At 53.3% G+C, this 25758-nt stretch overlaps 1 protein-coding gene across 1 annotated transcript; it reads left to right on the top strand.

Moving 5' to 3' along the window:
- The first annotated feature begins 13995 nt into the window (after positions 1-13995).
- Positions 13996-25484, top strand: IGSF10 (immunoglobulin superfamily member 10). Its single transcript, XM_041467979.1, has 9 exons — positions 13996-14189; positions 15273-15402; positions 16027-16417; positions 16923-18670; positions 19214-19532; positions 20105-20359; positions 20550-20915; positions 21942-22833; positions 23576-25484. Exons 1-9 carry the CDS (start codon positions 13996-13998, stop codon positions 25482-25484), a joined length of 6204 nt encoding a protein of 2067 aa, XP_041323913.1.
- The last annotated feature ends 274 nt before the right edge of the window (positions 25485-25758 follow it).

The following is a 25758-nucleotide window of genomic DNA, read 5'->3' as shown; positions in this document are numbered from 1 at the left end:
AGCTAAAGCAACAGAGCTTTGAAATGGAATTGCAACAGCAAATGAGAAAAAAGCATGATGAAGCCCCAGGATTTGGTTCCTTTTGTTGTTTATCTCACCAAATGAGGTATTTTGTGAATTGGAGAGGGAAAGGAAACAACCAGGAGTAATTCTCACCAGCTGCTGGAAGCACCAACACAAAAGACCCCAGGGATGTTTCTTTAAGCAAGAGGTTTGGCCAAAGTGCCATTTGTATCATTCCTTTTTTCCTGATTTTGGAGAAAGGAGTGTGCAGCAAGGATGGGGATTCCCAGGGGCTGGGCAGACTCTGACATTGCTGCTGAGCAGATAAAGCCACAGAGAGAGGGCTAGCAGAAAGCACCCATTTACACTGGATCTAACAGTTAATAAACCAAACATGCAGCAGTCCTGGCACTTCCACTGGCTAGGAGATAACCACAGGGTTTGTGCTGAACGAGTTCAGTGTCCTAGGGAAAGTGTGGCTCCGGGACACAGCGTGCCCCTCGGGTGCATTTCATGTTTCCCCCTCCACGATCTCTTTTATCCCGTTTCTCCCAAAGCTGCCCCAGGCCCACCTCCCTGCAGGGCCCTGCCAAAGGCTCTCCCTTGCATAAGCAGGTCCTGCTGCACAAAACAAAGACCCAGCTGCTGCCCAGACCTCATTTCTATGAAGCTTTTTCTTTCATTTTGTAAGCAGAAAAATCTTGACTTTCTTAATTTGTTCCTTTTGTGAATTGGAGAGGGAAAGGAAACAACCAGGAGTAATTCTCACCAGCTGCTGGAAGCACCAACACAAAAGACCCCAGGGATGTTTCTTTAAGCAAGAGGTTTGGCCAAAGTGCCACAGATACCTGGCCTGTGTATTTGTGAGAGAAAGGTTAGGCTAAAACCGTTATGCTACCAGGTACCCATCCCCTGAGTTCACCCCTGCAGCAGTGCCAGCAATATGGATTTTAACTGTTCCTATTCCCACTGCAAAAGTGGGGCTCAGCAGGGTGATGTTAAAATAGAAACTGTTTAAAACCAAGGCAGAAAATCCATGACTTCGGTAGATGCACTGTGAGGGGGAAACCCCTCTGTGCAAGCAGAGCCCTGTCCACAAACTCTCTCCCTGCCAGGAACGTCTGTGTTCAAGGCAGGGTTTGCTCTCCTCTCTCAGGGAGTTCCTAGAATGGACACACAGGGCTTGGCCTCACAAGAATTCTGAGAAGTGCTGCAATGTCAAATACCTCTAACAAGCATCAAGGACGTGAATCTGCAACAACTGATTGTTAGCATTTATTAACTGAAGGTTCATTACAGAGGCTTTTGTTAAGCTTGAAGCACCTGCAGTGCCCAGCGGGTTGCAGTGCTGCTGCAGGATCCTGCTCAGGCTCCAGCAAAAGACTGAAGAGTCTCAAGCTGCAGCTGATATTTCTGCCTGGGGAGGCTGTGGCCAGGTGGGATCAGCCTCTTCTCCCAGGCAGCAAGTGACAGGAGGTGGGAAATGGCCTCAAGCTGCACTGAGAGGCGCAGGGTGGACAGCAGGGAGAATTTCTCCACTGGATGGGCTGTTGAGCATCGGCAGGGCTGCCCAGGGAGGCCTGGAGTGCCCATCCCTGGAGGTGTCCTAGCAAAGACTGGATGTGGCACTCAGTGCTCTGGGCTGGGGACACGGGGGGCATTGCTCAAAGGCTGCTGGATGATCTTAGAGCTCTTTGCCAGCCTCGGTGATTCTGTGATTCTGAGGCAACTGCAGTGGAACTGAGCGAAGCATCCACGTCCCCGAGGCTCCTCACTGCTGCAGCTCAGGTTTCCCCATTTTGCAGAGTCCCAGTGCTCCCACTGGGTGATTTGAAGTGAAAACCATCTACAATTATAACTCACTAAAACCTTTAAAAACCCATTTCTGTCTTTAATAATAATAGTGCAAGCTAAGCAAATAGCTCTCAAACCACTTCTCCAAATATCAAATCAGCTCCAAGACCGTGCTTTGTCTGTGGGAAGGTGAAGGCAGGGATGGAAACTGACTCATGGCTTTGCACAGTCCAAGGGACAAAGGCAAACCTGACTGAGGTGCCTGCAGGCTCCTGGGCAAGCCTCCCTTTGTGGCCCCATCCCTTACAAAAGCACTGTGGAAAGTGCATCCTATCATTTCTTCATGTATAAAACCATTAAAAAGCTGCAAGAGAATCCACAGCCTTTGCCAATAACCAACATAGCTGAGGAAAACAATTAGAATATTAACAGGACCGAGATTTCTGCTGGGATTTTACCAAGGACTGGCCAAAAGTGTTGACCAAAACTTCATAGAAACAGCCTCAGGAGCTAATGGTGTCAGATTAAACACCCACAGCCCCTGCTTTTTAAACAATCCCAGCAATCAGGGTTTCTTGCCCCAGCCCATGACAGCCTGGTGGCCTTGGCACCCTCCTTGTGGCATTTAACTGAGCCATAAGGTGAAGTTATCCCCACACTGCTGCAGGTGCTGCACGCCCACCCAGGCAGCAGGATGGCAGGAGGGGGGACAATTTTACAACAAAATGATTTTTAAAACTATAAAAGGCATTACAGAAGATTTAGCTTCTACAAGACAGAAAAATCAGCTCCAGGAGGAAGTTGATTTCAAGCCACAAAGAGGCAAATATAAAATTATCGATGTCTGCATTTGAGTGGAAACTCTGAAATTTCATTCCTGCTGTAATCCTGCTCCAAGCAGGAACTTCCACTGTCAGCTGTAATCCTGCCACAACCAGAAACTTTTATGTTTTTTCCATGGGCTGCATTCTTTCTGGCTAGAAACAGATTCTGGCTTCATCTCCCAGAGCCCAGAGGTGCTCAGCAGCTGGCACCCCAGGAGCAGGCTGGCTGCAAACGCGGCAGAATTCCCCAGGCAGAGCAGTGCCCAGGAGGGAGCTGGCCCGGGCAGGGATGGCTGCTGGGGGAGCCCCAGCAGGCAGGGAGCCAGCCCAGCTCCCAGGGGAGGAACGGGCTCAGCTTGTCCCACGGAGCCAGAGAGCCAGGCCCGGGGGTCTGAGCCTCCCCACAGCTCAGCAAGGTCAGCCCTTCCCTTGCCAGAGTGAGAGCTGGATCCCACTCAGCTGTCCTTGCCAAGGAAATCACTATCTCTGGGAGGCAGCCCGTGAGTCAGACGTGTCATTCAGTTATTCAGCCTCTCTGGCTTGCCTTGGTCTTGAAATAAAATTATTTCACAAACTACACCTGGAAACGTATCACAGCCTCCTAGTGACACGGATGAACAATTTAAACACAACCTGTTGTTGCAGGTGGAAAAGCTCCCTCCTTCCATCCAGTCCCAGCAGCTCAGGAAGGAAAATCTTCCTGGGATATTCTGGGCTTTACCCAGAACTGCAAGGAGAGAGCAGTGGGGCGTGCACAGAGCCCCAGGGGATGCCCATGCAAAGGGCACTGATGCCCTCTGGCACTCCCAGAACGCTGCATATGTGGCAGTGACCACAGGAAGGAACTGCAGCTAAAAAACTCCCAGGAAACTCCAAAGAAAAACCAGGGCAGCATTTGATATCCAAGGAAGTAGAGAGGAGGAAGCGTCAATGAGTCAAACTGCTCAGTGCAATGGCTTAGCAACTGTGAAAGTTGTTACATCCAGCATTCCTCGACTCCCTGCTGACTGCTGTTTCCATGCAGTGTTTTGGTTTTAACACAAAATTACAGCTCATAATACTGGTGAATAGAAAAATAGCAAAGAACAGTGTGTACATCCAGAAGGACAGAGAAAATCTCCACATGCCCTGTCCAGCCAGGCCAGGAAGGAAAGGCAGGCAATAAATGGAGGTTATCCACTCCCTCTCTGCAGCACCAGAGCTGCTGACCGCAGGATCTGGGGGTGAAGCTCTGGGTGCAAACCCCCTCAGCTGTGCCCCGTTTCAGAGGCTGCTCTGGCAGTCACCCCAGCCTCACATCCAGGCAGCTCCCTGCACACCCTGCTCTCGGGAAGGTGTTTAGGCTTGGTTTTACGTTTTCCCACCCTGTGTCATTCCTACACTCCTGCTGCTGAAAGCACATTTTGCTGAGGTGACTGCTCCTCTCATAGCCACACAGATAAATTTTATTGTCTTTTTAACACATGGAATAAAACTGTAAAACCTGTCACACACACACACACACACACACTGCTGTGCTGGCTTTGGCTGGGGCTTAAACCACAACAGTTGCTTATCTGAGAATCAGGATAAACAAATCACACTGGCTCAGTACTGCACTGCAGGAAAGGTTCTGCCCCAAATTTGTTCTGCACTGCTTATTACAGACACGTGCCACTAATATCAGTACTTCTCATGTTTCAAAGCATCATTTATCCATATGACATGAGGGGTTTGTCTCTGAGCACTTCTGCCCACCATAAATTTCAGTGCCATCACCACAAGCTGGTTGCCATTTCAGGGACACCAGGCCAGGGGGGTAAAGCCCTGTGGGAACCCCCCCGGGAAACCTGCATCCTCCCAGCCAGGAGGAACCAGAGCAGCAGAGCTGTGAGACAAGGGCACCAGAGCCCTGCAGGGCTCCTCCAGCTGAGCAGTGCTGATGGCATTTGCTGGAGATGTTTAGTTTCATTTATCCCCTCAAACATAACCAGACACATCCAGCCTCTCGAGCCAGCAAGCACTCACATAAACATCTGAACTGGGGAACAAATAATGGAGTGCTGGCAGAAAGGGAGCCAAATGTGTTTGTCAGAGGCACTTGGATTTGCAAACCCAGCCCTCTACAGCCAATTCAGTCTTTGGAAATCAGTGGGAGTTTACCCGTGTCATCACTGGATCAGAATTTGGCCCCTCATCCCTGCTTACCACGACCCAGAGATCAACTCCAGCTCATACACAACCAACCAGGTATTTTCTGCACGTAGTCACAAGGGAGAACTCCCAGCAGGAGCAGAGCAAGCCCTGTGGCACCTTAGCTTGGCTTACCCTTGAACCAGCACGAACAGGGGAAGGGAGGAGCCAGCAGGAGACCATGCCCAGGAGAATGCCAGGTACAGCAGGGGAAGGTGTCAGAGGCTTCAATGACACAGAAAACCCGAGCTCCGTGTTTGTACACAACTCTCCCAAGCATCTGCACTTAAAAGACTTGAGCTACGTGGCCTCTCTGCCAGATGTTTCTTATTCTTCTACGGCCAGGGAGGGATGGAGGGAGCAGAGTGCAGCTCCTGGGTCAGAGCAGCCCTTGGAGCCTGCCTGCCTGCCTGGGGGAGCCTGGCACAGCCCGGACCCCCAGCCCTCCCAGGGCTCCTTCCACCTCCCCCAGAGGCATTTCCCACTGCTGGGAAAGCAGCACCAGGGCCCAGGGTGCTCCTGGCAAGGCGCCGGTGGCATGTGCAAACATCCAGCCCCACCAGCACGCACAGACACGCAGAAGGGAGCCCTGGCACCTCGGGGCTGCCCGAGCCAGCAGCACCGACCCTCCCAGGGCTGGGTCTGCAGCAGCTCCCCACCTTGGCCCTGATGCAGCAGCTCCCTGCTCCCCGCTGCAGGAATTGCAGCTCCCAGTGGGAATGACGGATCCTCAGTACTGCTGTGGCTCTGCCACCAGGGCTGAGCTGGAATCAGAGGTTATTGTCACTCACACATCGCGCCATCCCACGACCAGGGGGCACAGAAGCTGCCAGTTTTGCCCAACACACACGATGTTAATCTCAGGACTGTAACACTCTCTGGACCTCACATTGTCAGCAAAACCAGAGCAAAGCCAAAGGCTTTCTGCTGAACATGAGGAGATAAAACAAACCAGAGGCCAAGAGCATGTGAATTTACGGCTAAGTACTCCCAGGCACCAACTCTGGTCTTGGCTAATTTCAACATCAGAAAATGTTTTTCCAGGAAGGACTCAGAAATTAGCTGAGTCTTTTAGAAAAGGAAAGAAGCCAAGCTGTCCTTTTTCATTCTTACAGTGAGAAAGGAATTCTGAAAGTCCTTTTCTAGAAAAGGAAAGGCTAAATGTTGTTCAAATGCTAGAAAACCAATAACTTTGCCCAGGTACAGCTTTGGGCTCTCCCATCTGTGGACAGTGACTGGGAAAGCCCCTCCTGGGCTGCCCTGAGGGGCACAGCCCCTGCTTGAACAGGGAAGGTCAGGGTGGCTCTGAGGCACCAGACGCTCCCAGCAGTGCCCTGAGCTGCTCCAGGCACACCAGGAGGGAGAGCAGGGCACAGAGAGCAGAGGAGGAGTGCTAGGAAGCTGCTGCAGAGCCACCCACCCACCCCTTCCAACAGGTAACCAGCGCCTGATTCTCTGCTAGGAAACAAAGCAAAAACGTGCACCGTGTTTGCAAATCCGGATGAAAATCTTGTGTGATTAAGTCCAACATTTACTGCAAATACACACAGTGTTTAGAGTTGTTTTCCAAGCGCTGTGCACATAAACAAGGCTTGGTTACCAGGCTGGCAGGGGTTTAGGAGCTGTTTAATTGCACGAGTCTCCGCTGGCTCGGGGCTGGCAGGGACAACTCAGCAGGACAGAGCAGCAGCACTCGGACCCAGAGCAGCTCCTGGCCAGGGCTGGGGCTCCCAGCACCTTGCAGAGCTCAGCTTCCTGGGGAAATCACTTCTGCACGTTTCTGACAGCTGCCTTCAGCCCTGAGACAGCACAGAGGAAAGGGTCATTTTCTCTTCAACTCAAAACATGCTGGAAAACAGGAAATTGAGGAAAATATTGTAGAAATAAGAACAACATTGCTGAGGTTTGTGAACAGAGCTGCTGAACGTGTGGCTCAAGAACTGCTGAAAGAATTAAGGACACATTCCTTTCAGCTTGATTCAACAATTTTCTTTATGTAAAAAATGCAGCATTAAGCTGACTGTTGTGGAAAATTTACCAGTTTTTAGCAGAGACATACCAGCTTTAAACAGAAAGCTCTCAGCCTGCGTTCACAACTTGCTGTAGTTTCACCCAAGACCAGCATTAAAGCCTTTCTTGATCTGACTATTTCCTGTAGTGAGATTCAGCCATTCCAAACCAGAGTCACTGCCGTGTCCTGATCAAAGTAAAGGATTTTTGTACAGCAGTGATGTATTGTACCTACAGCAGCAATGTCTTGTACCCACAGCCTCCCCAAAATCAGTGATTTTTCCTCGTGCAGCAACAGAAGTCAGTCATGCTTTTGGGCTTGACCTGTCTTCAATTAGAGACTCAGCAAGACAGTCAACGTTTGAGATTCCTAATGCAGCACATTTAATTTCCAGATGTAAGCCAAGGAATAAACAGAAAAGAACATTTATTTTAGTGGCTGTCGAGTTGCTTCCAAGTGCTCTCTACCCCACATCCCTCCCAGGATAAATAAAACCAGATCATGCTGGGATCCCAGCTCCCAGGGCCTGGCTCCTCCTGGAGGATCCCTGCTGGCCCAGGTGTCCCGGGGGACCCTGCAGCATCTCCTGCCCCTGAGGGAGAGCCCAGCGCTGCCCCAGCCTGGCACCAGGCTCTGTCCCAGCACACTGCCCCTTCCCCTGCCCCCCGGGATGGAATTTGCATTAAGAGTCATGCCAACAGCAACAGGGAGGCAAGAAACCCGAGTGAGCTGTAGGAGGTGGAGGTTTACTGTGTTTTGATATGTACAAAAGCATCGGATTTCCTGACTTCCAGCACGGCAGCTGGATATTCCATAGGAGGCCTTCGTGGAAGAAAACAGTGTTCTGGAATATTTGCAGCATTCATCCCTGGAGAGTTTCTTACATTCAGTAATGGAAAGGACATTCGATCCAGCCCACAGCTCCGGCGCAAACCAACTCACAGAGAAGCCTGAAACCCGCTCCAAACAAAAGGGACAGGAGAGCAGCCCCCAGGGAAGCAGACAGGAGATGCTCTGCCCCCCAGCAGCCCCTTCTGGCTCTCACTGCCCCTGGCAGAAAGCTTCTGCTCCATCCAGGCTGCTGCAGGGCGCCCAGCCTGGCCCGGGAGGTGCCAGCAGGGCGGGCAGGGCTGGCACCTCCTGCCCAGTGAGCTCCACACCAGGGCCAGAGCCCAGCCAGGCGAGGTCCTGCTCTAAATAAATGCCCGTAAAATAAATAAAGTAAACAAATCCCCATACAAACAGAAGTCCATAAACCCCTTTGGTGTGTCAGATTGGACTCTGGTTTCCTGGAACTGGAGTGGAATTCACCTCACTGATAAAAACAAGTCTGTTTGAACCTCTGGGCCCGGGGGACCTGGATCTGTGCCACTGCCAGCACATCCACAGCTCAGAGCTACCACAACAAGATAAAGCTCCAAATGCTCTAGAGACACCTTTAGTGACACAATTAATTCAGAATTACCCCTCTCCTTGCACTCAGCAAGGCAGTGGCCCAGGCCCTAGCCAGCACCTTTGCTGGGCTTACTGGGAATGGCACAGGGGGTCATCCCAGCCCAGCAGTGCTGCTCCTGCTCGTGCCCCCCACGTTTCCCAGGTCACTCCTGCTCGAGGAGCGAGGCTTTCAGATCATGGCACTGTCACACTGAGCATGTGCTTCAGCACGCTCCAGACATCCTCAGCATTACACTTAAAAAGAGCCATTTGTAAAAACGCCGGGTCACTTGGCTCTGTGTGACAGCTCGAACTCCTCTGCACGGGTGTGAGCTCAGGCACAGCCTGGAGAGGAGGTGCAGAGCACAGAGAAAGAAACTGCACAACTAACTCAGTTCTGGAGCAAAACCAGCCAACACAGACCTCACACACCTCACCTGCAGACGTCTCTGAAGCGGTTCTTTGACTAGATCTTGATCTTGCCTGTGGTGATCCACTTTAAACCACAACACAAATAAACTTATTAAGTCTAATAAGGGACACCACAGCTTCAGCGTGGTTTAAATGTTGAACCACCCCACATCCACAGCTCAAGGCAGAGCAGTTCATGAGCATTTAATCTTCCACAGGACACAGCCACTTCCAGAGCTCTGGAAAGCCAACAGCCACACTGCAGTCCCTGTGAGCCTCTCAAGAAGCCATAGGAAAATATTGCTAAGACTAAAGTAGCAGAAGAGACAGTGGGAGATCATTATCCAGCTATGACATCATTGTTTCAATCAGGAGAATTACAATTTTTAAAGGATTTTAAATTAAATATTCTCAACTACTTGAAAGTGGTGGAGAACTACTCTGCTGAGCAAACAAATGGGGAAAAAGGAGAAAGTGACAAGTTTGAGCTCTCCACTTTTCACTTCTTAATCCATATCACACTTTCACATGCCTTCTCCTCCCAAACAATTCCTCACATGCTATTCTAGAGAAAAATTATTCCATCACTTAGAACCAAAGGTTTTGAAACTGCCCAGCAAGTGACCACCCCTCTGCCTTCATCAGCTTATCAGTGCCAGTTCTCCACCAAGCCAGCACTGCTCGTTCAGCACACAGAGCCCCAGAATTCACACATTTGCTGTTTGCTGCCATAGCTATAGCAGGAAAGTCTTTGAGTGCAAGTTAGAATCACTCAGAAGAGTGTAGTCCAGTCCTGTGTGACCAATCACGGGCAGTTCAGCCAGTAAATTACATTCATAGGCAAAAACCACTCTTCCTCCCTGTGTTGCCAACATGAAGACCCCAGGGCAGCACTCAGGCTTCCTTACCTGCAGAACAGGCATCCTTGCTTCCCTCCTCCCCACAGTTCAGCCCAGAAGAGTCTCATTTTCTAGTCTTGGCCTTGACTTTACAGACCCACCCAGTAATTCCTGCTTGCACGAGGCTTCTCACACCCTGCTGCTGCTGGTGTTCCATCACAAGCCCCAGACCAGACTCAGACCCAGCAGGGAGCCCTTGCCCAGCCGAACAGGGCCGGACAAGGTGCCTGCAGGAGGAACCTGCCTGTGCCTGCAGGAGGAACCCGGGCCCCGTCCTCTGGCACCTGGGAACAATGCAGCTCCCTGGCTGGTCAGAGCTGCTGGCAAACTGAGAGCAGCACCAGTCAGATGGGCAGGGAAGGGCTGCAGCTGACACCTGGATCTGCTTTGAAATTGTTTGTTTAATTGTCACTGGGAAATAAAACATAATTCAGACACACGCTCTGACCCGTAGCTTGGGAATAAACAGCCATGCCTCATCTCCCTTACCCCCACTTCTCTGGGTGAGGGAAGGGATGGGTTAGGTTTTCTTTGGGGGGGTTCTGTTTGTTTTTTCAACAATTTAAAAGCTGAATTAAAGACCAGTATGCAGGGCCATCTTCAGCAGATGACAAATTGTTATTCCAGGACAAGCAAAACTTGTGCAGCAAAGATCAGCTTTTGGTTTGCTTTCAGTTGGCTGGGAGGTATTCGGGTTGTTGTTAATGAACTGCAGAACATTTTCCTTTAATTACTGCATTGCACCCATAGGTTGTGGGGGCTATGGATTTGTAGGCTTGCTGCCTCATCCTATGGATGTAAATCCATGATGTATAGTGGCCATCAAGAAACAGGAACATGCCTGATTAAACCCTCACAAAACAACTGCAGGCAGCAAGACAGAGACCTCCAAAATCTGTTTCAGTGCTGCTTTTGCAACTGAAACCATGAAAAAAACCACTCCAGCTAATGTTAAAGATGAGTGTTGAAAGCATCCAGCCTGCACCTGCAGAAGTGCTTTAGCAGGAGTGCCTGGAGTGGATTTGCAGGTGCCTCTCTGCCTGACAGGAGATTAAAGATCTCCTCGGGAGCACAGGAACCGCTGGTGGGGCGTGACACTGCAGATCAAAGATGGAATTACCCCGGCTGAGGAGCTGCTCCAGTGATGAGGAGAGCAGATCTTCCTGGGGCACACCGAGTGTCAGACAGGCTTTTCCTCTGGGCTGGAGTGACAGACAGCCCCTCCCTTCCTGCCCACCTCCAGCCTCTGCCCCCGGGAAAGAGAAAGGCGTCACAGCTTCCCAGACAAGAAAATACAGAGCTTTCCCAAGCCAGCAGGTGCTGGCCGTGCTGGGTGAGAGGCTCCAGCAGGAGCTCTCGCTGTGGCTGCCCACCCCGTGGATGATTTACAGAGCCAGGTCATCCCTGCTGGATGGCTTCAAAAGCAGCAGCCACTGGGGGTCCCTGGCCCTCACACCTGGCGTGGACACCAAGGACAGCCCATCCCAGCCAGGACAGGATGGATTGTCTGCAGCCCATCCCACCCTGGAGAGGATGGATTGTCCACAGCCCATCCCAGCCAGGAGAGGATGGATTGTCCACAGCCCATCCCAGCCAGGAGAGGATGGATTGTCTGTGGCTGAGGGAGCGCAGGGGGGACAGAAGGAATCTGGAGCACAGAGCTGCTGGGGACAGGAGGGGACAGGAGGACAGCCATGGCCAGTCCCACGCTGCCCTGTGCTCAGCACCTCGCTGCCCACGCAGGCAGCCCTGACTGTCCCAGAGCAGCCCCAGCACAAGCACACCGGCAGCTCCAAGCACTGGCCGTGCTGCCAGGCCTGGTTGCTGCTTTGCTGGGAGCTTGTCCAGCTCGTTACAGTGGGACTAGAACGTCTGACTGTGGCCTTGAGCCGCGGGAGAGTTGTACCTACGTGTGTTGTTTTGAAAATCCCCAGGACAGCACTCGGAGGGTCATGTCATCCTTTCCAAGGCATCCAGCAACCCGCCGAGGCACTGGAAGAATTTGGCCAGCAAGAAGCTGTGAAGGAAAAGAACAACATGAAAACATTTTGCAAAGGGCCTTCAAGGAGAATTGGCACAATGTAGAGAGAGGAGAGAGCATGAGCAGGGACAAACTGAGGCAGAGTGGGAATGCTGTGTTGCTGGAACAGAGGCACCTGCAGTGCTGGCCTGGGAAACAGCCAGGACAGTATCACAGGGGGGTGAGGGAGGGACCAGCCCATGTCTGCAATGGAAGAGCAAATTAAAAACCAAACACCATCAAACAAAACCCAGACACATAATCCAGGTACCTAATTAAGATTAGAATTGCATAAAATCAAACCCGTTTGCTGACACTGATGCATGAACCACATCAGGGTGGTGTTCTCCACAGCTGCCTCTTCACAGAATTTCTATTGACCACTGTACCTGCCCGTGCCCCCAGGAGCACACAACCACATGATGAGCTGTGGAGCAGCTCTGCCTTCCCTCCTGGCTTGGACAAAGCCAGGTTATTCCACAGAAAGGTATGTTAGGACCTGAACTGTTGAAAAATGAGCTGAAGTTGTGCTCCACTTCTGTTACGTACACTTTGCTATGCAGATCCCGTTCACAAACACCTCCTTCACTCAGCTTTCCCCTTCCCAGCCCTCCTGAGCTCACACTCAGTCACACTTTCTTGCCAAAATACAGGTTCACTTAACAAAAAGCTCCCTTCATTCTCCCTTGTAATGAATTCCAGCTAAACCAATGTCCTAAAGTCAGACGTGGGCCAGAATTGCCAGCAGTGCAGCGAGCTCAGCCGGGGTTTGTACAACCATTGTGCTCCCCGTTGGGCTGCCCTGGGAGATCCCAGCCACATCATAATAAAATATTCCACACGTTCCTCAGCCACCTTCCGGAGGGAGAACTTTGTATCTCCTGTAATTTAATGCTCTGCCTCTCAGCAGTGAGAGCTGCAGCTTAATGACAACAGACAGCACATCCTGAGATGAAAACCCTGTTCTTAAAATATTGACAAGGTTCACGTACATTTAAAATATTTGTTTTTATTTTAATGCAGATTTTCAGACATGTGATTTTGGAAAACATTCTCAGAAGTGATTTCAGTTCCTTGCCTACCATGTCTACAAATTATGGAGACTAGTAAAAATAATTTAAAAATGTCTTTTGCCTCATGTTTAAACTCACAGAAGCACAGCATTGGAATGTGTCACCCCAGAAGCCTTGACATCAGTCTTCCAGAATAAAAAAAATTGGTGAACTGAAAGAAACAATTGGTGCTTTGCTTTTCAGACAGTAATTAAGATGGAGAAAAGGCACCGAGCAACAGCCTTGTCACCCTCTCTAGCAGCCAGGGGAGCAGAACTCAGTGTGAGCTGTGAAGATTTTCCCTGTGCTTAGGGCAGCACCTAAAAATGCCCCTCAGGATTTAGTGCAGGGCTCAGCTGAGGCGTTGTCCTTTTTTCTGAGACCCCAGGTGCCAGTCACACGAGAGGGTCAGTGTTTTTGGCCCCAGCTCCCGTGCTGAATCAAGGTGAGACCATCCCTGTTCCACTGAGGCAACCCCTGTGATAGCAAACACCGGCAGCAAATCCCACCAGCAAAGTTCTAACTGCCTTGCACAGAACACCCCATCCCTGCCAACCCTCCTGGACTCCCACAGCTCACATTTGATTTTGAACTCACCTGAACAACTTTAGAACTTTAAAGAATATATTTGAGGCTTTATCTTATCTTTAAAGCTTTGTACTGCCTTTCCATGTCCAGTCGAACTCCTCCTAGAAGGAGGCCTGCCCTAGAACGAGACGCTCTCAGCAGAAGGATGCTGTCAGTGAGTCTGAGGCTGTGACAGACCCCTCACAGCCGCTCGGGCTGCGGGGAGCCCGGGGGTCCCCCGGGAGGAGGAGGCGGTGCGGGTTTGTCCCTTTGTCCCTGCCCGGCCCCGGGACGCGCAGGTGGGGACGCGCGGCCGGTCCCGGTCCCGGGGAGGGTTTGTGCGAGGGATGCGAAACGAGTTAATTTGGCTTGGAATAGCTGCTGGCGGGGAAGGAGCTGACGTGTGGAGCCGCCTCCGGGGGATGAGCCGCCGGCGGGCCGGGAGCGCTGCGCGGAGCCGGGCCGGGTGCGCACCGGGACACGCGGCGGCGCCGCTCCCCGCGGAATTCCTGCTTTTCCCGCGGCACACCGCGCCGGGCACGGCACGCTGGGGCAGCTGTCAAATGACAACGCTTTAGGTCATGACACAGACCCGTCGCTGAGGGGAAACCCGAGAGTTTGGGGGCTGGCTCGTGGGCGGGTTTTTCTTTGAAGTTAAGAATTCTTTTTTGCTGATGGCTTAAACCCGAGCGGCTCGGCTCGGCTCGGCTCGGCTCGGCTCGGCTGGCGCTGTAAGCGCCGCGTGTTCTGCTTCCCCTGCAGGAGCCCGCCCGCCGCCGCTGGGGATGGCAGCGTAGGATCCCGCAGGATGGGGGCCCCGCGCAGGGAACGGCCCCGCTGGCTGGGGACCCTCCTGGCCGCCTGCCTGGCCACCCTGCCGGGCATCAGCGCCTGTCCCCGGCCCTGCGCCTGCCACGGCTCCGCCGAGCTCCACTGCACCTTCCGCTACTTCACCGCCGTCCCGCCGCGCATCCCGCCGGGCGCGCAGCGCATCAACCTGGGGTACGTGCAGCTGCGGCATCGGAGCGCTCAGCTTGCCTTTCAGCACTTTGCACAGCACTAGCTGACCGCCCAGACTTAGGGCTAAAAGTTAACCACAGCGATAGGTAAGTCTATCATGTTCTGCAGTGCTCAGCAGTGGCTGCAGCCACAGCCAGCAGAGCCCGAGACCACCCACAGTACGGAGAAATTTTGGGGATCTAGCACAGGACACGTGAGAACTTTAGGAAGTTTTGAACTTTCCTTTATATTACCTGAATGTGTTGTGTCTGTAGCATGGAACCTGGAAGAAGGCTGAAATAGATTTCTCTCTGGGGAAGGATAGTCCAGAAAGTGGTCTGCAAAAGGAGCACGAGTGTTAAAATCTGCAGAGACTTTGCAGGGATGTAACACCAAGGTCGGGGGTTAGATCCCCCTGTGAGCCATTCACTGAAGGGCTGGACTCAATGATCCTTCTGGGTCCCTTCTGATTCAGCCTGGTCTGTGATTCTGTCCCTTAGAATGTCCCACAGCATTAGGGTCTATGCTTTCATGTGCTGAGTTCAAGGGAAATTTCACTTGTCTGGCCCTGTCAGCCTCCATGGTGGCTCCATTCTCTGTGGTTAAAGGAGCAGGGAATTCTGTGTGGTTAACGGAGCAGGGAATAGATCATATCCAGGCTTGTCTGGCCCCTTTATGCAGTTTCCAGCAAGTGTCCTCTCTCTTAAATCAAATTGTGAGACCCATCGGCAGTATTTGTCTGATCTGTGTATCCCTTTTGATACACATAACCTTTGAACCACCCAGATGTGTCTGCAGAAAATATAGAAGGAGCTTTTAACTGAAGTGGTAGCGAAGTGAGCACAGACAGATGTGTTTTGTGCTTCATGCTTGCTGTCACTCACCCCATCCACGGGGAATTCGCCGTCAGAACTCTGTCCTGGGAAAGTGACCACCTTTTGTGCCAACGTGAAGGAATGACTTCCTTTCCTCTTGGCAAGGGAAGTGCTGCTTACCTTTAGCCATTCCCAAAGAGTGGTTCTTTTGTTTTGTGTTGGTTGGATTTAAAAGCTGTGAGTTTGGGCTGACTGAACCCATCCCGTGCAGCTACAACAGCCTGCGAAAGCTCAGCCCCACGGACTTTGCTGGCCTGGAGAAACTGGAGCTGCTGATGCTGCACAGCAATGAGATCAGCACGATCCCTGAGAAGGTGTTCAGTGATTTACGTTCACTGCAGGTAAGAACTAAATGAGCCACTGTTAATTTTGTTATGATTTAACTCAGTGATACTGAGCAGCCGCAGAGCAGCCTTCTGCAGCATTTCAGTTTCCTGTTTCTTACCTTATTCACATGAAAGTCTACAGCCTTCAAAATGCAGTACCCTAGTGGGAAATGTCTTTTACTTCCCAGGCAGGCACTCAGGCACAGGGTATAGAGCATGACAAACCATTGGTAGGTATCTCTCAGCTGTACCTTAGCAGGCAGCTGCAGTCAAAACTCTCTTTCCACAGAGCAGAAAGATTGCAAAGCTCCAATTACTGTGTCTGAAAAAGGAACGTGTCATTGTTAATTTGTTGGTCAGTTTGGGGCTTTTTGAGGATTTTTTTTCCACTGAGATTTCCCTTTCCCTTCAGTACAATCCTGTCCCTTTCTAGCCTTCATGAACAAAAGGCCAAACTGTGCAGAACCTTAACACACTGCATATAAACACTTCAGTTCTTTACAGAAACTCCAGCTACCTGGCATTCCTGGTCTGGTGAAGAGCTTTCACTGCACAGAGCAACCTTCAGCAGCATTTATTAGGGGTCCTATAACTTTAACATGGCTTAACACTATGCATTTGTCACTTTTTCATGAACAGGTCTTAAAAATGAGTTACAACAAGGTCAGAGTGCTTCAGCAGGATGTATTTTATGGCCTGAACAGCTTGGTACGGCTGCATATGGACCACAATCAAATTGAATTTGTGAATCCCAATGTTTTTTACGGACTCACCTCCTTGAGGTTGGTCCACCTGGATGGAAATTTACTGCAGCAGCTGCATCCAGACACTTTTGTCACCTTGCGCTATAGTCAAATATTCAGAATATCCTTCCTGAAGCACATCTCTCTGTCTGACAATGCGCTGACTTCCCTTCCACAAGAGATGTTTTCCTACATGTCAGAGCTCGAGAGCATTTACCTCCACGGAAACCCCTGGTCCTGCGACTGCAGCCTGCAGGGGTTTGCAGGGTGGGCACGGGAGAGACCAGGTGAGCTGAAGGCTTTGTTTATGCTCTTTAATCCTGTCGTAGCATCTTACTCTTCCTGATACAGGTAAGTGCCCTTTATTCATCTATTTATTCTTCCAGAAAAGACTGGAAGAATGATTTGTGTAGGTGTGTGCAATCAGGATAAAGAGATTAATACTACTGTGTTTCCCAGATTAAATTAATCTAGTGGCCATTCCCAAGTGCAGCTTTCCTTAATGGAGAATTTTCCTTGGCCAGTCCAAAGCTTCTGTGCACTGGGAGAATCCACAGGGAACAAGCTTACTGTTGTAGAATTGGCAAGAGCAAGAGCCACATTGCACTTGGTTCTTTAAAAAGAAATTCAGGAATTCAAGGGACTCTAGGATTTTCTCTGCTGCTGCCATTCACATGTCACTTCAAACTTTGGTTTTATTTTATTCAAAAGAACCACTTGTTAGTAGCTATATGTCATTGTTAATACTAAAACTTGTAGCACAGAAACTTACTGAAGTTTTCTTCCCTTCAGATGTTATAAAGTGTAGAAAAGAGAGAAGTTCTGGCGTCCAGCAATGCCCAATCTGTGCTAGTCCCAGAAGTCATAATGGGAAAAGTTTAGTGGATATTCCTTCTGCATCTTTCACCTGCACTAAGCCAGTCATCCATGACTCCCTGAAATCCAGAAACCTCACGGTGCCCGACGATGGGGATTTCAGTTTCGTGTCTCCCGAGGACTTGATAGCTCCAATAGGATCTGTGGTTTTGAATATGACTGACCAAGCAGGAAATCGAGGCAACTTGGTTTGCGATGTCCAGAGACCTAAAGAAACGTCTCCCATCTCACTTGACAAAAATGGCCCCAGCAGAGTGCTCAAAGCCTCCTTCTCAGCGCTGCTGGTGTGTGGCGTCGATTATGGGCACATCCAGCAGCTGTGGGGCATCCTGGCACTGTACAGCAGCTCTCCTTTGAAACTGCAGCAAACCGTGCAGACAGCTGAGGAGCCTTTCGTTAGCTACAAATACAAGCAGATCTACAGTGAGCAAGACGAGCTCTTCACCAGCATCGAGGCTGAGCTGCGAGCTGAGCCAGCCTGGCTGATGCAGAGCACGGTGGCCCTGCAGCTGGACAGGACAGCCACCACGCTCAGCACGCTGCACGTGCACTACGCCGCCGAGGCACGCGTCACTTTGCCCAGCGAGGACCACGACCAGGGGAGACACGACTGGGCCATCATTTCCAGGGACAACAGCACCCAAACGGAGCACACCGTGCTGGTCGGGGGCAGTGTGGAGCTGGGGTGCCGGGCAGCTGGGCAGCCAGCTCCTGCCGTGGAGTGGGTGCTGGCCGACGGCAGCAAAGTGCGAGCTCCTCACATCAGCGAGGACGGGAGGATCATAGTCCTGAAAAGCGGGGTGCTGACGCTGCGGACGGCTGACGTGTTTGACTCGGGGCTCTATCACTGCATCAGCACCAACCACAAGGACGCTGAGGTGCTCACGTTCCGCATCACGGTGCTGGATGCTCAGGTGCAGCACGGCGGTGTCAATGGAGCGCGGCTGTCGGCCGCCCTCGGCAGCACGCTCCACCTCCCCTGCACATCCACGGCTGCCCCGGACGCTGCCGTCACCTGGGTGCTGCCCGAGCACACAATTCTCCATCAGTCTGCTGGAAACAAACATATTTTTGCCAATGGCACCTTGAGGGTACAAGGGGTGACGCAGCGAGACGTGGGCTACTTCCGATGCGTGGCAGCCAACCGGTACGGCGCTGATCTTTTGGTTTTCCAAGTGCTGCTGAGACAGGATGAAACTGCTCTGAAGAAAAAGCACGGAGCTCTGGGAGAGTGGGAAGAAGGCTCTGGCAATGAGCTGCTGCGCTCTGCTGCAGCACAGAGCCATCCCTCAGGCATTGCAGCCACCCTGAGAGCCGGCGGGGAATCTGCTGCACCAGGCAGCGCGCGTCGGAGGAGCAGCCACGGGAAAACGCCTCACCACGCAGACAGAACAGGCAGGCGCTTCAGGGGACACAGGAGACAGTTTGTTTCCTCAGGCAGGAGAGCTGATCCACAGCGCTGGGCAGCCTTGCTGGAGAAAACAAAGAGGAACTCGACAGTGACAGGCAAACGGGGAGAAGCTGCAACAGAGCCACCCATTCAAGTCCAGAAGCTCTCAGAGGTACCTGAGGATGAGGAGGAGACCTCTGGTGATCTCGTGTCTCCAGAAGAAGAATTCATGATACCGGCAACAGAGAGATCCCCAGTGTCTGCTCTGGGAAGAGCAACAGAACTCACAATCACTGCAGGGCCCCAGGAGACAGCGAATCCCCCTCCTGCCTGCAGCACCTCCCTCCTGCTCCCAGAGCCATCAACTCCCCTACCCTCACCTCTTCCACACTCCGCGGCACCTGCCAGCAACAGGCCACAAACCCTTCCAAAACCTACAGACTCATGGGAAAGATCTGATTTGAGTCAAATATCAGCAAATGGTGTAAAACAGCCAACTGTACCAAGTGGAACAGCCACACTCTTCCCTGCTGGGCAAAAGTCAATATATTCTGGGAAAAGCTATAACCAGCATCTAAAGTCTGCATCCACGACACCCACGACAGAAACTACAGGCACCAGCAAGGCTGTAACTCCCCAAAACACAGCAGACAAGTTACATATTTTTACTGAGTCTATTGATAATGTCTCCACCGAAACAGATCACCAGGCAACAGTCGATGCACCAAGCTCTGAATTTGGCCCCATTTATTTTCATAGTACTCAGAAAGGAGGAACCCCTAATCCACCACTGGCCTCAACTTTCGCTACTCGTCAGCAAATTCAGGTGATCCAAGACATTCCAACCCATCCACCCCAGCTCCAGCAGCACTACGGAAGACGAAGGAAGATTTCTGGTTGGAGACGAATTGTTAGACCAGGATACATCCCAGGTGTGAAAGAGCACCGATACAACTTTGGGAGGCCAGGGTCTGCCAGAGGAAGTACAGCTGTGGCTACAGGTGTTCACCTGAATATGAACTATGTACCAAATGTACCAACCTTAAACAACTTGAGCATTTCCATCAATCCATTAAGTCCAGAAACACCCCAGTCTTCCCCCTCCACCATGGAAATGCCATTGGAGCACCCCGTGGGTACCTATCAAAACACAGCATTCCTCAGGGAAGAGGAAAAGAAACACAGGGCAAGGCAAAAAGCTGCTACCACAGTCATGTCTGCCACTGCAGAGGACACTGCCACTACTGCAACCAGGGCATTGGGTGTGATGGGTTTGAAGCCCACACTTGTTACTACCCCTCAAACCAACACCAGAGTCACCAAAAGTAAAATACTCAGGGTGGGAGGAAGGAGAGGTCAGAGGAGGAAGAGGCCTCCTAAAACACCTGCCCCACAGCATGTGGCTGCAGCCCAGAGCACTGCAGCCACCCCTGCAGCCCAGAGCACTGCAGCCACCCCTGCAGTGAGCACAGCCACCCCTGCAGCCCAGAGCACAGCCGCCCCTGCAGTGAGCACAGCCACCCCTGCAGCCCAGAGCACTGCAGCCACCCCTGCAGTGAGCACAGCCACCCCCACAGTGACAGCTCCTACATCACCAGCTGTGCCCCTAAGCCTTGCACCTGCAAAACCTCTCCCTGGGAGCATCAGTGAAGCCTCCAGGACAAAACCACCAGCACTGGGGGTCCCTGAGAGCTCTGAGGCCCCCCAGCACAGGCCCACAGCAGCCACACAGACAGCAGCAAGCCCGGGCACCTGGAGGAGCACCCCGTCAGCAACGCCCCTGCCTGGCAGTGCGACTGCTCAGAGTCCCCCCGTGGCACTCCAAACCACACCAGGCTCGCAGAGGAGCACCCAGCTGGCCGTGTCACCAGCTGCCAGTCCTGCCCAGAGCCCCACCACGGGTCTCCAAACCTCAGCGTGGCTGGACGAGCCCCCTGGTGCCACGAGTGCCCGACCTGCTGCAGTGGGTGCCACGCCGGGGCCAGCTCCTGCCCAGCCCAGCAGAGCCACGGCCAGGGCAGGAGAAAAGCCCTGCCCGGGGCTGGGGGAGGCGGCTGCCCAGGAGCAGCAGGCAGCAGAGCCCAGACCCCCAGCGGGCGCCGTGCCCAGCGCTGTCCCTGCTGCCGGCACACAGCAGCCCTGCCCTCTGCCAGCCCCGACCGCAGCCCCCCCGAGAGCCTCCTGGCCCCCGCGGGGGCACGGCCAGCCCCAGCCCGGGCCGCCCCCCAGGGGCACGGAGCGGGGGAACGCGCTGCAGGCACCGGGCATCGCATCTCCGTGGGGAGGGGACAAGGACAGCCCTGCCACTGCCCGCTCTGAAAGGCGACGAAACCAGGGCACCAGCACCCTGCCCAGCCCCAGCACCTTCGGTTCTGTGAGCACAAGCCGTTTCTCAAAGCCCAGAATAGTCGGAGGGAATTTGGCTTCTTTCACTCTGCTGGCGAATTCTGATGCTTTTATTCCTTGTGAAGCTACTGGGAACCCCCCTCCAACAATCCAGTGGACCAAGATATCATCAGGTGAGCTTGGTAAACCTCTCTAGAATTTACCTTCCATTAGTCCTGTAATTTGGCACCTCTTCTGTGTGCCAACTCAAGCATTGCTTCATTTCAGAGTACTGTGAAATATTAGTGAAAGGTAAACTTGGAAACAGTGACAGACTCACTGGAGCATCTTAGTGCTGATTCTGGAACAGCTCTTTAGTGAAATGATTTTAAAAATCAAATCTATGTTTAATTATAAGTCATTGCTTATTGTGGGAAGAATTCAGTATTCATTGTAGATTACCTGCTATTCCAGGTCAGTGAGACAAGTGAAAAAAAAAAAAAAAAAAAAAAAGTGGTAAAACCACTCAAATTGAGTTACAGCTGTGCCAGCTTTGGATTGCAAAGCCCCACGTGCTTTATTCAAACTTTGTCTCTGCTGGAGATTCAGCTTCATTCTTACTTTAAATTTCTTACTCACTTTGTCATTCTATATGCAGAATTCTCTGATTTCTTTCTGGTTTATCATATTGTCTTGGTTATTTGGGCAGAGCAGAGCAGGCCAGGGTACTTGGGACTGAGGAAAATGCAACAAGAGGCAGGCAGTCCCAGTCAGTCCCAGGCTGTCCAAGGCAGTCCCAGACAGTCCCAGGCTGTCCCAGGCTATCCCAGTCAGTCCCAGTCAGTCCCAGTCTCTCCCAGTCGGTCCCAGGCAGTCCCAGGCTGTCCCAGGCTATCCCAGTCAGTCCCAGTCAGTCCCAGTCTCTCCCAGTCGGTCCCAGGCAGTCCCAGGCTATCCCAGGCTGTCCCAGTCAGTCCCAGTCTCTCCCAGGCTACCCCAGTCAGTCCCAGGCAGTCCCAGGCTATCCCAGGCTGTCCCAGTCAGTCCCAGTCTCTCCCAGGCTACCCCAGTCAGTCCCAGGCAGTCCCAGGCTATCCCAGGCAGTCCCAGTCAGTCCCAGTCTGTCCCAGGCTGTCCCAGTCTCTCCCAGTCAGTCCCAGTCAGTCCCAGGCAGTCCCAGGCTCTCCCAGTCGGTGACAGCTCCGTGCCTTGTTCCGCAGGGCGCGGTGCCGCGGGCCGTGGCCGCTGGTCGGTGCTGCCCAACGGGACGCTGGCCATCGCCCGGGCGGGCCCGCAGGACGGCGGGCACTACGTGTGCACGGCGGCCAACGCGCACGGCTCGGCTCGGCTGCAGGTGTCGCTGGCCGTGCTGGCGCACCCGCCCCGCATCGCGGGCGGCCGCGGCCGCCTGCTGACCGCGCACTCGGGGGGCTCCGCGGCGCTGCCCTGCCGGGCCCGGGGCAGCCCCCCGCCCCGCATCTCCTGGCTGCTGGCCAACGGCACCGAGCTGCGGCACGGCGCGGCGGGCGGCGGCAGGGCGAGCGTGGAGCCCGACGGCACGCTGCTGCTGCGGGAGCTCACCGTGTACGACCGGGGCCTCTACACCTGCCGGGCCAGCAGCCCCGCGGGCACCGACACGCTGCCGCTCAGGCTGCAGGTGGTCGCGGCCCCTCCCAGCATCCTGGAGGAGAAGAGGCAGAGCGTGGCGGGGGCGGCGGGGCAGAGCCTGAGCCTGCCGTGCACGGCGCAGGGGAAGCCCGAGCCCGCCGTGCGCTGGGTGCTGCCCTCGGGCGCGGCGCTGCGGCCGCTGCAGCTGCTGCACGGCCGGCTGCTGCTGCTGGCCAACGGCACGCTGCTGCTGGGCAGCGCGGCCCCCTCCGACAGCGGCACCTACGAGTGCATCGCCACCAGCTCCACGGGCTCCGACAGGAGGGTGGTCAGCCTCGCGGTGCAGCGCACGGAGACGCTCCCGAAAATTGCCATCGCCTCTCAGGAGCTGACTCGGCTGAACTTTGGGGAGAGGCTGCTTCTGAACTGTACAGCAAGTGGAGAGCCCAAGCCCAGGATAATCTGGAGGTTGCCCTCCAAGGCTGTTGTGGACCAGTGGCACAGGTATGACCTTTTTTTTCCTCCTCCTCTTTGGAGCCTCAAACACTATCTGCTCTGGTGCTCACACAGTGCTATTACAGCACTAAAACAATGTGAACTAAACCAAATTTTAAGTATTTAACAGTTGTGAAACATCTGTTCTAACAGCATCTATATCTAATAACAGACCTATTAACAGATCACATCAATTGCCACAAGTGGGTGAGGTCTCAAAACAGGTACAAGTCATATTTGAATTAAGGTAATTACTGTCACCATGCACTGGCTGACTGCTGTCAGTTTAGAGGAGGGGAAGTTATTTGTAACAGATTTGTGAAGCAGGGCTCGAGAGGGAGGGGTTTCTTTAATCTCTGCCACATCTACCTTTGGAGATGTCCCCAGACCCCCTCCCACAGTAACACTCACCTCCACCTTAGGAGAGACAGCCCCAGCTCAGGGTGTTCCCAGCAGAGCCAGCACCTCTCACATCCACACAACACCAAAAGTGGCAGTGGCATCAGGGCAGGGCACGCTGGGTGGGCAGGAGGCACGGGCACAGTGCCTTTGGAAAGGCCTGCTGTGTTGTACCGTGCTGCTAACACGTTCAGTCCCTTCCAGTGCTCAGTGTTCGCTCCCAGCACTTGTTTCCATAATTTCCTTTCTCTCTCTCCCAACAGAATGGGAAGTCGGATCCATGTCTATCCCAACGGGTCACCCCCAGCACTTGTTTCCATAATTCTTTTCCTCTCTCTCTCTCTCCCAACAGAATGGGAAGTCGGATCCATGTCTATCCCAACGGGTCCTTGGCTATTGAGGCAGTTACTGAAAAGGATGCAGGTGATTACCTGTGCGTCGCAAGAAACAGAATTGGGGATGATCTGATTCTGATGAAAGTCAGCATCACAATGAAACCAGCCAAGATTGACCACAAACAGCAGTTCAAGAAACTGGTGCCCTATGGGAAGGATTTCAGAGTGGACTGCAAGGCCTCAGGGTCACCCAGACCAGAAATATCCTGGGGCCTGCCAGACGGGACGGTGGTGAACAACGCGATGCTGGCGGATGACAGCGGGCGCCGGGCTCGCAGGTACGTCCTCTTCGACAACGGCACTCTGCACCTCAACAAAGCTGGGGTGGCAGAAGGAGGAGACTACACGTGCTATGCCCAAAACACTCTGGGGAGGGACGAGATGAAGATCCACGTCACGGTCATCGTGGCAGCCCCTCAAATAAAGCACAATTACAAGACACACGTTAGAGTGACAGCTGGAGACACAGCCCTGCTGGACTGCGAGGCTGCTGGAGAGCCCAGGGCACAGATCTTCTGGTTGCTGCCCTCCAGTGAGATGATCTCCTCGTCCACAGACAGGCACTCCCTGCACGCCAACGGCTCGCTCTCCGTCAGCCAGGCCAGCCTGCTGGATGCTGGGGAGTACCTGTGTGTGGCTCGGAACCCTGGCGGGGACGACAGCAAACTGTACAAGCTGGATGTGGCTGCCAAACCCCCCATCATAAATGGTTTATACAGGAACAAAACGATCATGAAGGTGACTGCAGTGAGGCACTCCAAGAAACACATTGACTGCCGGGCAGAAGGGATACCTCCTCCTCAGATTATGTGGATCATGCCTGATAACATTTTCCTAACAGCCCCATATTATGGGAGCAGGATTGTGGTGCACAAAAACGGGACGCTTGAGATTCGGAACATCAGGCCCTCAGACACGGCGGATTTTATCTGTGTGGCACGTAACGATGGGGGAGAGACCGTGCTGGTGGTGCAGCTGGAAGTCACAGAAATGCTACGGAGACCAATGTTCAAAAACCCTTTCAATGAAAAAATCATAGCAAAACCTGGGAAAACGATCACACTGAACTGTTCTGTGGATGGAAACCCTCCCCCGGCCATAAGCTGGATGCTGCCCAATGGCACGTGGTTTTCCAGCAGCATCAGGACATCCCAGTTTTCCACAGGAAGCAACGGCACCCTGACCATCTACAGTCCCGAGGCACAGCACGCCGGGCGCTACCGCTGTGCTGCCCGCAACCAGGTTGGCTATATCGAAAAGCTGATGCTCCTGGAGGTTGCCCAGAAGCCCAAGATCCTCACCCGGCCTGCAGGGCTGGTGAAGGGGGTCAGCGGGGAGCCTTTGTCTCTTCACTGCCTGGCCGAGGGCAGCCCCAAGCCCAGGCTGGCGTGGACGCTGCCGGGGGGCCGCGTGCTGGAGCGGCCGCAGCTCGCCGGGAGGCACGCGCTGCTGGAGAACGGCACCTTGCTCATCCGGGCAGCCGCGGCCCACGACGCAGGGAACTACCTGTGCAGGGCCCACAACGATGCTGGAGACTCCTCCCTCACCGTTCCTGTCGTGGTCACAGCCTACGCCCCACGGATCATGGGCAGGCCCCCCGCAGCCGTCCGCGCCGTGCCAGGGGCAGCAGTGCAGCTCCTCTGCGTCGCGCTGGGCGTCCCCAAACCAGAAATTACCTGGGAGTTACCTGACCGCTCCATACTCTCTACAGCTCGCCAGGGCCGGGGCTCTGGGGGAGAGCTGCTCCACCCCACGGGCACTCTGCTCCTGCAGAACCCCCGACCCTCCAGTTCTGGCACGTACAAGTGCACAGCGAGGAACCCCCTTGGCACTGACACCGCAGTCACCTACGTCCACGTCATCTGAGCCAGAAACACGGCAGGAATGGTGGGGAACACAGGCTGCAGCCGGGCTGGGCTCACCCTGCAATGGCTTTAATCAAAGGCAGCCACAAGCCCGTGAGTGCCTGGACACATCACAGCGTTCAGTCTGCAGTCACTGGGCAAAAGGAGAGAGGAAAGGGAAAATTAGCTCTAGCGTTATTAGCTAGCATTGGTTCTCTCCATGTTCAGGGGATTTAAAGGAAAGCAAAATTAAGGCATTTAAGTGCCCAAGCCACATCAGGAACAAACCTCACAGT

This window comes from Pyrgilauda ruficollis, unplaced genomic scaffold (genome assembly GCF_017590135.1).
Source record: "Pyrgilauda ruficollis isolate IOZ18807 unplaced genomic scaffold, ASM1759013v1 scaffold21, whole genome shotgun sequence".
Taxonomy (NCBI): domain Eukaryota; kingdom Metazoa; phylum Chordata; class Aves; order Passeriformes; family Passeridae; genus Pyrgilauda; species Pyrgilauda ruficollis.
The sequence above is the reverse complement of the archived record's forward strand: the minus strand, read 5'-3'. Positions and strand labels throughout refer to the sequence as shown.